The sequence below is a fragment of the Sapajus apella genome, unplaced genomic scaffold, assembly GCF_009761245.1.
Source record: "Sapajus apella isolate SASKATOON/1434 unplaced genomic scaffold, GSC_monkey_1.0 scaffold57, whole genome shotgun sequence".
NCBI classification, from domain to species: domain Eukaryota; kingdom Metazoa; phylum Chordata; class Mammalia; order Primates; family Cebidae; genus Sapajus; species Sapajus apella.
Window position 1 is genome coordinate 13,879,002 of NW_022436997.1, and position 15,733 is coordinate 13,894,734.

The 15,733-nt window shown below is 38.0% G+C and overlaps 1 protein-coding gene across 1 annotated transcript in view; it reads left to right on the top strand.

The window, feature by feature from the left end:
- Nucleotides 1-15,733, top strand: part of KLHL14 (kelch like family member 14) — a 98,133-nt gene that overhangs the window by 70,537 nt on the left and 11,863 nt on the right. The window contains exons 4-5 of the mRNA XM_032245389.1: nucleotides 6,541-6,630; nucleotides 13,575-13,653. Of these exons, the coding sequence (XP_032101280.1) occupies nucleotides 6,541-6,630; nucleotides 13,575-13,653 (169 nt within the window). The remainder of the gene's footprint in view (nucleotides 1-6,540; nucleotides 6,631-13,574; nucleotides 13,654-15,733) is intronic.

Sequence of the window (15,733 nt, forward strand, 5' to 3'; positions counted from 1 at the left end):
CTCAAACCCAACAAAAATGTATAAAATACATTTTAAATGTGTGAAAACATGCTGCACCTCTACCACAAATAAAGGAAGATTCAGATGTTAACTAAACATCAATTGTTCAGTCACCATATTGGCAAAGAAAGAAATGTAAAAATGGGTACAATATGATGATATCCATCAAAATGTAAAATGTACCTATTCTTTGGCCCAGAAATTTCACTTAGAAGAATCAACCCTACAGATAAACCATGCACGTGTGTTATGTATCTGCAAGGACACTCAACACAGCACCGCTTGTAACAGCAGCAACCTTCAAAGCATGGCCTTTCTGTCCATCCCTACTGTCCCCTCCCAGCGAAGCCTCTATCTTCTCTCTTCTAGATCACAGGAGGAACCTCTGCCTGATCCCCCTCTTTTCCTTCTACAACATCAATAGTCACCAGATAGATATTTTTAAAACATAAATCAGATTATGTCATTTTGCCACTTAAACCCCTCCCATGCCTTTTCATCATGCTTAGCATAAATTCACAATGCTTATTCCGGCTCATAAAGACCTGCCTTTCAGCCTGTGCCTGCCTCCTGACTTCATCCCATGTCTCTTTGGCCCTCGCCAAAGGGGCTCACAACACACAGGCTTTCTCTCTGCTTCTTAGATACAACCAACTCATTCTCACTTCTGGACCAACTGCTTCAACTAAAGTAATAGACAGGCACTCACTCTCCAGCTCATCATCCCATTGTATTTCTCTTTATGACATCTGTCATCACCTAGCTGTGCTCCTATTTATTATTTGTCTGTGTTGTTCTTCCTGTCTATCATATAAGGTCTATGAGAGCAGGGATGTGTTCTGCCTCATTCAGTGCTGTATTATCAGCAACCAGAAAGATGCCTGCACATAAGGAGTGTTTAGTGAATGTTTGTTGAATGAATTAACCATCAGAAAGAAATAGGATAAATTATAGAATGCCCATCAAATGGAACACTGTACAGCCACTTAAAATAACTCAGTGGACACAATGCCAGCTTTATGTTCTGACCGTGCCCTTCAACACTGCACTGGTCTGCCCTGGGTCTCTCTCCTCAACCTCATCTCAGATCCCTGTGTTCTGGTCTTCTTGCTGTTCTTCAGACATTTCAAACCTGTGCCTCAAGGTCTTTGCACTTGCTATTCTTGCACCTACACCCTGCACAGTCTCCCTCACTCCCTTCAGCCATTTCTCTCCTCACAAGTCATCTACTCAGAAAGGTCTTCCTTGAGTATTGTCAAAACTCACTATCCTTGCCACTCCCTCTCCCCGACCCAGATTTATTTTTCTTCTTGAACTTACCATTTGAAACAAAGGAGCCTATTTATGTCTATGTTTATCATGTGCTTCCCCTGACTAGTACTCACCTGGTTTACTAGTACTCACCTGTCCCAGGCAGGTACAACATTGCCTGGCATGGAGTAGCAGCAAAACAAATATTCGATTAATGGAGAAAGTATGAATGAATGTATCATTAAGTGCAAAAAAGCAAGACACTAAACAGTGTGTCTATAGTATGCTGCTGCCATTTGTGCTAACAAAAAATGACCCATATATGTGTCTCTGGAAAGAAAACCCAAGAACATAGTAGCAGAGATTGCCTCTGTGGTAGGGAATTAAAGGCTGAGAGTCGAGAATAAGAGGAAGACTTATTTGTTCTGTATATCCTTTATTTTTCAGATTGTATTTTTATCATGGGCATTAATTATTTTTTTCAAAACAATTAAGAATTTTGTTATATCTGACAGTTTTGCAAGCCTATGTATCTGAGACCAAAAAAATCAAGGTCTTCACAAATGTTACAACTAGTTGATAAACATTCAATAACCATCTATTTAGCAATTCTATATTCTTGGCATAGCCCTATGCAGTCTTTTGTTTGGATATTCATGAAAAGTCTGGGGTTGAAAAGGATACCTATACTTTCTTCTGGAAGAGGTTTACATTCGTTAGATGTAAAATGTGGGAGGAGACACAATAGTGTGGATCTCTAGGCCTTCATAAATACAAACAAGACCCCTGGACATTTTATAGGCCAGGGAAACATCCTCTATGACCAAGATATTTAGAATCTGCTTGCAAGGTTGAAATATGTCCTCATTGTTAGAAAAAACAAGTCTGCCAACAGACTCTACCCACCCTTAACTGGCTGATTTTCTCAGTGTTTTTTCTGGTTCCATCAAACAAATGTACTCTGCTTTAAGAAAACCAACTCTTTGAATATCCAGATTTATAGGAAATCATTTAAAGGAAGGTCTTCTTGCTTTAAAGATTCATTCAAATATCATACTAATAAACACATTTAAAATATGATTCAATATAAAAAATTATATACAAATTTCAGAAACACCATCACTGAACACTCAGGAACTCAGTAATTACTTGCTGGATGGATGAACATACCTATTGAAAATCAGTAGAGTGAAATGGATAAGAACGTGAGTTGGGGTCCAGATATCCCCACGTTTGGATTCTATCTCTGCCATTTGATACCTGAGTCTGACCTTCAACAAGTGACTTACATTCTCAAGGCCTTTTAGTATTTCTAAAAAAATAAAGTGAATGCCTCCTTTGTAATTAGTTGTATTAAATGAAATATTTAAGTCAATTTAGGTAAATATACTATCTGTATATTTTATCATTTATTATTTCCTTCACTTAATTTCTGCTTGCTCGAATGTGAACAAATGAATAGCAAGAACGCAAGTGTTGTTGTATTTTCAAAGATATAATATAGATAAATATAATCATATATTTAATGTACACACATGTGGCACATAGTAAATGTTTGGTCAATGCTGGTTATTATTGCAAAAAGTTACAGAAAATCCCGAGAGTTTGACTATGTTTTCCCATCCACAAATACCAATTTTGTGCAAAGATCTCAGGACATTTTATTGCTCTGATACAGGGAGGGATAAAAGACTGTGTAACTGAGATTTTTATGGCCTTAAAGTTATGGGAAAACAATTAACAGGTACATAAGTTAATTGTGGCAGAGATTCAGCTTGTAACGATTGCTAACATCTATTTCCTGTGTGATGATTAGTCATTCTGCAGAGTAAATACTGTGACAGTATCTCTCCAAGTTTATTTTATAGTATTACCTGATTCCAACTTTCTTAATTAAAATATTAAATGTAAATGTTTTATTTAATTTCCTAAGACTAGAACAGAATTTTGGGTGTTTGGAGTGGGAAGGGCAGAAATGGTACAAATTGCTTCAAATTTAGAGATGAAATGAATGTGCTCCTTCAGATGATGGAAAGTTTTTTCTTTTCCAATTTTCTGGCTTTTTTTTACTTTCCTCCTAGCACTACCTGTTTGTTTAATAAAGTTGAGAATTCTCGCAAAGGGCCTTATAAACACGTGTTATTAGATTTTAAATCTGATTTGAAAGTGCCTCTCTCCTACTCCTTCTGAGTAAAGTGACCTTTTTAAATGGAGGGAAGTGGGTTTAGATGACAGTCATGATAAATGCGGTCATGTTCACTCAATAAAATAAGGCCCAGTGCATTTGAGGATAAATCAGTGAAATGTACAGCCCCACCTGTCTGTCTCCATCATTCATTTCCACTGTCACTTTCACAGTGGCTGATGGATCACAGTTGCTGTAAAATTAGACAGCCTTTAATCTCATTTCATCCTGATTAGCTTCTCTTTCCCCTTTCCCTCTAACTCACTGACTGACACGCTAAAAACTCACACTGGGCTGTATGTGAACCTGGAGTACAAACCTCCCCCGCTACCTGCTTGTGAGGACGAGGTGCTTGTCCACCTCTGGAGAAATCTGGAAAGAAGCAGGCATATATCTGTGCTTATGCAAAAGAAAATCAATAAGTGCAGTACCCAAGGCCATTTTAAACAATTGTTTGCTCTTGTTCACTACCCTATTTATTTTGCTTTCCTTTGGGCTTAATCAGAAGTCAAAGAAATTAGGTCTTTTGCAAAATTCAAACATTGATTGAATATAGATTTTTTAAAATAAATTTGGGAGAGTTTTACATTCAGAATAATTTCAAGGAGCATTTGGGTATATTTATAGCCTCTCAATTCACAGTAATAATTCAGAAAAGACAATAATTCAGGAATGAGAATACTGAAATGCTCAGCCAAGAAATACTGCAGACAGGTTTTAAAACAAGGGTAAAAATGTGTAAATAGATGAGAATTCCTTCAAGTAGCCTTTAAATTAGGACTTCAAAGACCTTCTTTTCTCTTATTTTGAAGAGTTCAATAGTTAGCTTAGTGCAATAGTTTCATTTGTTTGCATGAAGCATAACAATAGGGGTAATCAAATGAAAAAGAGGCTTAAAAATAAATCATGTATTATTTCCTTCACTTAATTTATGCATGCCTGAATGAGAGCAAATGAATGGTAAGAACAAAATGCAAGTGTCATTTTATTTTCAGAGACTGTACTTTATTATGAAGCTGGATTTCTTTTCTTTTTTTTTTTTTTTAAAAAAAAAGAGAGAATACCATTTTTCATTATTTATAAGATTTGGGCAAAACGTTGAACTGACCAAAAGTTTAAAATAAATATTTGAAGAGTTGTGGTCATAGACTAAGTTCCTTGTAGCTGATAGCCTCTGTTGCCGCACTGTGTCTCATGTGAATTGATGCATACAGATGACAATTAATGCTGAGTAAATTTACCACTGGCCAGAGGACACTACCATCAACTGGAGTAGCACCAGGTTGTTCGCAATATGAAAAGAGGAAGCTTCATTTTGTTTTTGATATTTTGGAACCAGCATTATGATCCAAACAATGATGAACTTAATTAAAGGGAAGAAAACCTTTAAAACATATTGCACCTCTGTTGCTCAATGACCTTCACATATACTCTGCCACAACGAATTGTGAGTAATGAAGCCTGCAGGACCTATACAGGTAAAAAGCATTTTTCAAAGAGATAAACTGAGGATTGATGGGCTAAAGGACATTCTTGAGATGACTGTCAAAGTCAATTGACCTAATTCATGGACCACACAAAACCACTGACCACCCATTTTCTACATTATCCCCCAAATTGGAGGTTATATACCAATGCCTTTGCCTTGTGGATATAAGTTCAAAAGCAATGCATATTTACAGTACAAATAAATAAGTCAGTAGGGAAATAAACAAAGCAAAACTACTAAAATCCCTTAGTAAGAAGCTTAAATGATCTGATTTGCTCTTTCAGAGGCTGTGTTATAGGTCTCAAACCTGTGCCTGTTTCTTAAGTTTTATTTACATATCTTAGCCAGCATAAGTGCTTCCTGAGAAAAATAAAAGATAACAAAAACAAAATGAAATGAGAGATACATAGAACCCAAAATAAGTCAGGCGTGAGATAGGTCTCCTCACTTTCTCTCTCTCTCTCTCTCTCTCTCTGCATTGGCAAAGAAGCGCAAAGTAAGAGTTGGCCCTGACTCATATTGATTTCCCACTGCACTGGTTTCTTAAGTGCTCTGTTGATCCGTGTCAAGGAATACGTTCCCTGCCTGAACATGCACATCACCTCCCCATTTGTCCTCACCTAGATTTAAGGTACCCAAATGATGAGCTGAACAAGGACATCATTTTTCCTACTGGTGTCACTGGGCCCAAACCACTGTAGGAGATATGATGACTAACGCTGTATATGTTTACATTTACCAGAGGATATTATTGCAGCAGAGACTAACACTGCACAGCACAAAAGAAGACAGGAGCATCCTATTCTGGTACTTTGTGTCTCCCCAAAGGAAATGTAAATCAGAACAAATACAGAGGAAGCCGGCATTAGTAGGTTTCTGAATAATGCCCCCTCCTCACATCCACCACATTTGGGCAGAGAGAAGGGAGAGGCAAGGAGCATAGATATTTGTGATGTTCCTGACAGTTTTCATCTTTGTTACAGAAGAGCTCCAAAGCAGATAGATAGAAAATGTGTGATTGTGCTGTTAATGACATTGTACAGGAAATTAAGCATATACATTTGGAGGAGGCATTAAATCAGCAGGACCTTAATTTAAAAACTTAAAACTGTATGGAAATTCAGCTTGTTCATTGCTGTGGAATAGAAAGCTACCAAGCACCCTGAGTCTATTTATGGAAAGATTGCCAGCACACCAAGTTGGGCAGAGCCGCTTAATGGCTCCAAGTGTATTCAGGGTTACTTCTTCCAAGAAGTAACCCCAACCCTGACCATTTAGGAGTGTCAGTCATTCAGAACACTATCCACATCATCAGGCAGGTAAGGAGAACCTAGGAATCGAAAGCAGCATGACAGGTTGTTCTTGACTAATTTCTGGAATAACATTATGTAAAATGAGTCAAAAGGGGTTGGGTTTGAAGCCGCTGGGAACACACCACTGAGTCACTGTGTAGGGATCCCTGGATTGATGAGTAGCGGCGTGGCTACCTGTGCATTTTTCCTCCTCTGACTCAGTCTCACATTTTATGCACTTTAGTGAAACAAATAGCTAGTGAGCCAAGGTAGCAAGTCCGGAGATGGAAAATTTCATATATCTTTTTTTTTCTTAATTTCAGTTATGCCATACAACAGTGCCCACCACTGCGTTGTGGAGGTGGAAAACTTCTTGTTCGTGTTGGGTGGAGAGGACCAATGGAATCCGAATGGTAACTATTGAATAACTTAACTGGAGGTGCTCAACAAGTATGTGTGTAATGAAGGGCATCAGTAGCAGTCCATTTTGTAATTAGTGTGGAAAATACATTTCTGTACAACGGGGACAAATGAAATAGTCTGGAAATTGGGCTGACAATTGGAGAGAGGGTCAATCATTGAGCTAACTGGGGACATGTGTAGCAGAGCGATCACTCATCAACTGTCTGGGGATTTGGCTTCGCAGTGATACCCCAGCCCCTCTCCTTATCCATCCCCTGAGGAATGCCACAAGCATGAGCACAGACTCCCTAGGGGAAGGGAGCAAGCTGCAGCTGTTAAGAATCCTCACCATCTTCTCTACCACCTTTCTCCCATTTTATCAATATAATAATGTGGGTTGCAACACATAAGCATTATGTCCAGTCATGCTGCACGTAACTTCAGCTGAAGTCATTTTGCAGCAGGTATTCCTCGACATCCATTCCAGTTGCTGTACCTTTTGCAAGTGCTTCTTCCATAGATTATCCACCATCCTCCCCGTTGATGTGATTACATCGTAAACTTATTGCAAAGAGAAGTTAAACATTTCAACACACTTTCCAAATCGAACACAAAAAGAGCACTGTGGCTTGCAGAATATGCAAAATTATTAAGATATTTTTGGAAACCTTGCACATGAAGAAGGAGTTGCAGTTGTAGCCTTCTGTGTAACAGAGATAATTATGACTGAGAAACCATAAAACAGCTTGCAGGTACACATTTTTACTTTAAAAGCCCAGAACATCCAGCTGAAATTACATATACTGCATATATTTTATTGTGAATGCTCTCTTTCAGCATCTGCACCAAGGCAAATTATAGAAAATTGTTACATCTGTTCGCTCTAGAAAATTTTAAAGGAAAACAATCCAGGCCACCCTCTAAGAACATTTCTTTTAAGAGAGGGGGACTTTTTTTTCTCAAGACCTACAGCTTTGTTGCGCCACATTTTCTAGTGTTAGAAAGAAGACAGTTCCTGGGCTTTGTAGGAAACAGATTTAGAACAGGAGCAAGGATGATATTTCATATCTCTCCTCTAGCTTACCTTCGTAATAATGGACTCCATATGTTACCAGAAAACCCTGACATGCATACAATGCATTGTAAACTCCTCATTTACTACTTAATTTATCCTTCTTCGAAAGTGATTTGAACTGTAAGGAGCATTTGTAAGCAAATACACAGTGTGCAGCCACTGGGTTTATCTAAGCAAAGAATCTGCAGAACATTCTTTTTTAAAGCCAGGTTAAAACTAAAACATGATAAGAGAAAACAGGAATGTCTTTAGCCTACTGCAATTCGCAGGTAGAATAGACCTCTGTTAAAATAGCAGTATTGGTACCATAATTCATTCTCACAAAACACTGTGAACCTCCCATCCCTATGAGTCAGGCCTTAAGCAGCAACATAGAAAACCTGTTCCACAGGTATATGCAAAGAAAACAAACAAACAACAACAAAAAAAAACCCTGTAACTACTTGCTGTTCAACTTCTAATCAAAGGCACATCTGAGAGAATTGGGTGGGGGGAACAGGGGAGAGTTGAAAGGACATATTCCTTCCTCTAGTCTAGAGAATCAAGATTTCATCTTTGAACTAATTCAGACTCCCATAAAATCATGCTGTTGGATTACACTGATTTTCTCTTTCCTAGTCCTGAGAAGAACAGCAGTTGGATTTAAAGCCGTCAGTGAATACGCTTTGAGAAATGACTGGAAACAGCACACAACTGCATTTACTGTCCAGATGTTTGTCACCATTGCCACTCATGGGCTCCCTATGAAGCCCCAGAGGATAAACTCTTTAGGCCGAAGTTTGAGGCATTGTGTGCTTTTGAAAATTATTACTAATGCTAACCATGTGACTTTCATGTCTCTTCTCTTTGCTTTAACCACTAAGATGCACAGAATTAAATTTTACTATAACTTTAATTACTATATTTTAATTTTACTTCAGCTTAATACAAGCCTGGGAATGCTCTCTCTCTCTCTCTCTGTGTGTGTGTGTGTGTGTGAGTGTGTGAGAGTGTGTGTGTGTGTGTGTGTGTGTGTGTAAGATCCCTTTTTAGAATTTTGGAAGTTTCCACATGAAAGGCTGAGTCATTGTGTCCCTGACTCATTTGGCATGTGAAGTCATTTAGCATAAATCTGGGCAAAGGAGGCTAGACCATGGGCTGGGCTCACCTAAACAGAAGAGAACTGCTTACACCTTGAGGCAAGCAGGCCGGCCTTTTGAACCTCTTGTCAGTCATTGGCTAAAGCCTTCCCCCAGGGAGGGATGAGGGAAGGCACTGAGGTGGCCTGTTCAGCTGGAGGAGCTGCTATGACCATCAGCAGCCAGCACTAAGCCCCTAGGGAATGGGTGCACCAGTCTGGTAAAGGGATCTGGGCTAGTGACCAAGAGCATCTGCCACAATCCCTTGAATGATTTCCATACTCCATCCATCTGATCAACCATAGTTGACTTCTATCATGTTAGTAGGAGTACTTATTGAGTACTCCTTATTGCCAGGAACTTTGCTAAGCACTCACCTGCATCATTTGACTTAATCCTCACAAGCATCCTGCAAATCATTCCATGATAGCTCTAGTTTTACTATGAGAAGACTAAGACTGAAGAGGTTAAATGACTTGCCAGCAAACATGGCTTAGAGGAAGCTGAGCTGATTCCAACTAGGTCTGTCTGATTTCAGAGCCTTAGTCTTTAATCACTATAATACACAGTCTTTCACGTAGACATATGTATTTGGTTAGATGTGTAACAGTCATGCTTTTGCTTTTGATTTGGTGAAATTAAATCAATATTGGATCACAATGGAAAGTGGCTCCCACTCATTTACAAGGAACTCTTCATCATTCCTCATTTTAAAAACTGTGAAGAGACTCAACCATCTCTAAAATACGAGAGTCTTATATTATAATACCTTGTGCAATTAATACCAAAACATATAAAGGATAACACTCTTATGATACTATACAACATGCTTTACTATATTGCTGACAAGGAGAAAGCTTTTAAATCCATGGGTTCAGATGTTATGTATGTCAGTCCCAAAGATGAAATCTTCTTAAGTTAAACATTAGTCCTTATGAAAATGGTATCCGAGATGTGTGCCTTTGAAATTCAAAATTGCAAATTTTAATACATGCTCATAAAACACAAACATTTAAATACTCAATTAAATAAATATAGTTGTATATAGTTGTACTCATTTAAATAAATATAGTTGTATCTGTTGATGATCTATTGATGACCACAATTTGAAATCAGCAAATATATTAGTTACTGGAAATATAATCAAAATATACACATAAGGTTTTCTACTCAGATATAAACATTAACTCCTATCAACTCTCTGCATGTCATTAGTGATAGGAACGCATGATAATATTCTAATAGACATGCATAGACTTTGTCAGTGCTCAAGTTTATGGAAATATGCAACCATTTCCCTGTAGAGAAAGTATCATCATTCTTAGTCAAGTTCCAAGGTTAATTTCATAAAAACTCAATTAACCAGCTCTAGACATAATTTTTTCTTGAGTTGAAGCCTCCTTATGTGAAATCCAAGTCTACTGGGTCTTCCTTTCCCCCTGGTACTCTTACCTCTTCCTGTATGTCCCCAAATAAAACTCAATTTACCACCCAACCTAACCATCAAAATTTTCCCTCCCAAAGTGTTGGGATTACAGGTGTGAGCCACCATACCAGGCCAAAATCTGACTATCTTCTGAGAGTACTGTCTCCCAGCCACTCCTTCTAGTGGGAGCCAGTGTATATCTCCTTCCCCCAAATAATTTATATTACTGGATGCCAGTAGCTTTTCTCTTTTCTCCTTATTGCCATTCTCAAACCCTTAAAACCTCAAGCACTTAAAAGGATATCTGCAGATGATACCATTTGCTGCCTCTTTATGTGGTAGTAATCCATTGTTTTGCTGGTAATACCACCTTTTCACTCTCTATCATCCCCTCATGTCTTTACTTCCCTCTTTTCTGAGCTTAGCTTCTATGGCCCATCCCCATAACTACTCTCCTCATATACCTGCTGCCCTTTTGTTCTCTCTCTCCTTCCTCTGTATTTGCCTGGCAATACTAGTCCTGGTTAAACCTAACTCCCTTACCTCTCTCCCCTGCCCCTGAGCAACTAAATATGAGTAGAGAAAACCACACAGCCAAGCTGGCTACTATTCAGCTCCACTAAACTTCTGTGGTCAATGTACCTTTCTACCCTCCAAGGAAACTATTTCACTTTTTGGTCTTTTCAAATGCCTCCTTCTTCAAAGTTACCACCTTACTCTCACTTGGTAGCCTTAATTTTTAGTTCAATAGAAGCATTCAGAAGATAAATTCTTCATGTTGCTACTCTCAATCTATTCACTTATTTCCATTGCGACTTATATATTCTGTCTTCCCCCATTACTGTTTCTGCTCCAATCCTCAGGTCTATTCCTCATCCCCTCTTGGCTGCTCAAGGATTTTCCAGTGTGTCTGAACTTTAAAAACAACCAAACAAACCTTTCGATGCTGCATCCTCCAGCTGTAATCTTCTTTCTATTGCAGAGTCCTAAGAAGCAGTGTCTATCCTCTTACCTCCACTTACTTACATCTTAGTCTCTCCTGAGTAGTCTGCACTGAGGCTTTCATCCCCTCTGGTTCACTGAAGCAATGCTTGTCGAGGCCACCAACAACCTTCCTGCTGCCAAATCCCACGGTCACTTCGCAGTCGCTCACCTCCCTTCCTTTTGAAACACTATTTGCTTTCAAAATACCACACTGTTCCCCCTATCTCTGAGCATTCTTTCCCTTTGTTGGTTTGCTTCTTCTATTCCAGAGCTCATTCTGAGGACCTATTGGTCTTTCATTTTCATACACTCTCCATACATGGTTGCCCCTAGTCCTATGGTTTTAAATAATAACTCTGAACTAATGACTCCAAAATTTGTACCTGTAGCTGTGTTTAGCCAGTGGCCTACCAGACACTTCCTGTTTGAGATCCTATAGGTCTCTCAAGATTAATTCCAAAACAGAGCTCATAACTTCTCTTCCCAACTCCCTACCTACTCCTCTTTAGTCTTCCCTGCCTCAGCAAATTGCATGACCTTCCATTCAGTTATTTAGGCTAAAATCCTAGCAGCCATCCCTAATGACTCAACTCTTCTCACACCAGTATTCAAGTCATCAGGAAATTTTATTGGGCTATGCCTGCACAATAGATTTGAAACTCTACAATTTCTTACCACCTCCACCTTCATTCAAGCCACCACAGCTCTTACCTTGATAATTGCAGTGGCTTCCTGACAGTCCCCTTCCTCCACAGTGGCCTCTCTAGAGTCTGCTCTTTACATGGCAGCCAGCGTGATAGATTAGATTATGTTTTTCACTCGCTCAAAACTCTCCAGTGACTTGCTATTGTCCTTATAACAAAATACAAAAATCCTGCATCAGTCCACAAGGCACACTGCTTTCTGGCCCTTAATCACTCTCTGACCTCTGTCCAGTCACCCCAGGATTCTTGCTGATTTTGAACTCACACCAGCCCAGGGACTTAATTCTTTCCTGCTCCCTTGACTGAGACGCTCATTGTGTAGATATTTGCATGGCTTGCAGAAGATGTCTGTGAACAGGTGACCATCCTACTTAAACTGGCCTCCCCTCTATCATTCCTGGCTTTATTTTTTAATAGCATTCATCACTACTTGATGTTATATGTTTGTTTGTTCATTTACAAGGTTAACCTTTCTTGCATACCAATATCTTTCCAGAGTATAGAATACATAAAACACGCAGTAGATGCTAGGTGCTTGATATATATTTATACAGTTAATAGTTGTGTTAAGTAAACATGTCTGAGCACATGCATACACACTCACACACCCCTATCTGTTCAATCTTATAGTGAATTTTGTTTAGTTACACATGTATAAATAAAGGCAGACTTTGAAAGTTAAGGCTTTGAGTGCTTTAGACAATTATCAGTGCTTTAGATGATTAAACTTTAGATGAGTGCCACACAGAGAATGTAATATATTCTTTTGCTTCCATTTCTTGTTTTAATATCAATGTATATATAAAACAAGATTCATTTTAATATTTTGAAGGCATTACCATGCTTTTCAGGCTCAACAGAGGGGATAAGCTGGTTAAGTGACTCAGAGGACTCATGCTTCCCATTTCAGCAAATGCACCTGTGTATATGTCTCAGCAACTGTGCTTCCCCAAATACACACATAAAACTTACATGGTATGCGTAGAACAAAACTAACTTTCCCAATCAGGCTCTTTTTGTAGTGGCTGCTCTTGTTTGAACAAGAAGAGAACAGTCTCTCCCACCAATAGAGAGGCCATGCATGTGTGAGGGCAGGGGACACATGGGAAATCTCTACACCTTTCTTCCCATTTGGCTGTGAACCTAAAACTTCTCTAAAAACATTATCTTTTAAATTAATTTTTTTCTGAAAAAAAAAAAAAAAGATGTAAGAAGGGTTTTTTTTTTTTTTTTTTTAATGGGTCTAGCAAGAGAAATTATCATACAAGGTAGTCTTTGGAACTGATAATTTACAGACAATAACTTACTGTCTTTAAAACATTAAAACACCAAGAACACCCCAAACATGTTTATCCTAACACCGTAATAAAAGCCAGTTTGGTAAATATAGTTGCTTTTATTATTGTGGTTGATTTAGTTTCATCCTCATTCCAAAAACAGAAAAAGGGAAGAGAAGGCAAGAGGAAAAACACTTGAGGTGGCACATTTATTTTTCTATTAACTCATCACCTATGCTGTGTTAGGTATTCCCTCTACTTAATTAATCTATTAGTTAAACCTGAGAATAAAGACATCTTTAAAAATACTAGTGTATATGCAAATCAACAAAAGAATCTAAGTTTTAAATGTCTCAAATATATTTTTACAGGAAAACACAGTACAAATTTTGTCAGCCGTTATGATCCCCGATTTAATAGCTGGATTCAGCTTCCACCCATGCAAGAAAGGTAAGTGTTTATTTCTTGTACCTGAAATGTTTGTGAAGACTTTTACAGGCGGCATGGGTGCTAGGTGGTTTTTCATGAGAAAGAATGCTAAACAGAGTCAATGAAAGACATGTGAGACAAAATACAAAACTTGGCCTAGCCAGTTTAGATTACTTCTGTTGTTAATTCAGTAGAGAAAAATAAGTCAATTATTTGTTCTAATGTAGGAAGAAAAAAAAATGTGTGACTTGTCTTTCTTGATTATATTGATTGGTATTTTGCAAACAGAGCTATAATTTCTCTGGCTATACCACTCTTTTTGATAATAATATATTTAAACCCTAAAATTGAAATATTAAACACTATACTTGCAATGATGTACATTTTGATGCAGACATTTCAATATTCAGTATTAAATTATTTAATATTAAATTCAATATCAATATTTAAATATCAGATATTTAGATAATAGACATGAAATACTGAAATTTAACATTTCAGTAGTAAATTCTGTCTTGTTTACGTTTGCCTCCCCAAATGTCTTAGAATCCATACATTCAAGAACAAGTCATTTCTTAGCTTTTAAAAAAATTAGCCTTGCAACGTGTCATCTCATTTTTTGCATACAGAGTAGTTATCTCAACCAAGTCTCCTGGCTACCAAAGGACAAAATGGCTACTATATTTGCATATATTTTGTCTCTCCTGGCTGTTCCTCAGGCATTACACCAGGTCTTTATCTGCATATGGAAATTCACAGCCTAGATTTTGAACACTTGGTTCTTTTCAGATAATATCTGGACATCATCTTGAGCAAATTCTCCAGTGTGATAGACAGTAAGCTGCAATCTATTGCCTCTTCAGCATTTAATAAGGAATCAGCAGCATTCTTTCTCTATCCTATAAGAAACAGGATGAGAAATAGGATCCTATTTCTTATAGGATAGAGAAAGAATGCTGCTGAATGCCCCTCACCTGAATATCTCTCTTTTTATAACATTCAAGTAGATTACTCTGAGATTAAATTGGATCCTTAGTCATAAATTGCAAGCTAAAAGAAAATTTTCATACAATACCATTTATTCAAAAATGTACTTACTGCAGCAAGACAGCACAAATCTATGCTCTAATGAAACTCAATATCTAACTTTCTACTCTATATACAGGTAAATATATTAAAACTCCCTTAGAAGACTAAAGGCTATACAGTGAAAATGATAAGGCATGATACATTAAGAACAATAGACATTTTTAGGAATGTCTAGTTCAAAGGTACCTAAAGAAATAATTCTAAGTCAATTAATAGCTTGACAAATTTAATGAATCTTCCTTGTGTCTTTCTCCAGCACACCGTTTCTCTCTTTTGGAGGTTATTTCCTGGTTGCTGTTATTACAGCTGCATCACCTTGCCCTTTAATCAAAACTATTCCAAAAAGTTTTACTTAAAAAACAACTATCAATACATGTTTGAAATGTCATCATCTCGTCACCACAGTCCCCTTTGCTGGGGGCTGTACACCACGATAATTAACCTTCATGCCTTCGGTTTGGGAGACATAACTCACGTCGTGGTCAATTATCTCACTGTAGAGCCCCTAAGGATGGAAAGTATTGCTGCAAAACCTAATTAGTAATTTTTTTGAAAATGTGTATTGTTTACTTGATAGTCTGTAATGACTTCCTCTGAGGCACTATGGCCTATCATGGCAGGGTCCTACTTAGACAATTTTTAGCAGCTCATTGACCTGATAAAAAGACCTGCCATGGTCTGTCGGCGCCCGGCAGCCACCGTTGACAGGATGGACTGTTTAACGTTTCTTTCTAAGCCATTATGGTATATCATGTCAGGTCCCTAGTAAAAGAAGTTTTTTTTTAGATTTAGAACAATCAACTCGATAGACCAAATAAAGAGCTCCTTACAGTGCTGAGTGGGAAAAGGCAGATCTCACAAATGCCCCGTCAATCTTGCAGCTTCATCTCCCCTATGGGCTGGCTGACCCAGGCAACAATCCATAACTTAAAAGGAAATTTTTCTGTCATTGCCAAGTTTCCATTCAAAATAGCAAGTTCAGTCAGTTACCAGTGTAGATTAATTAGTTAAA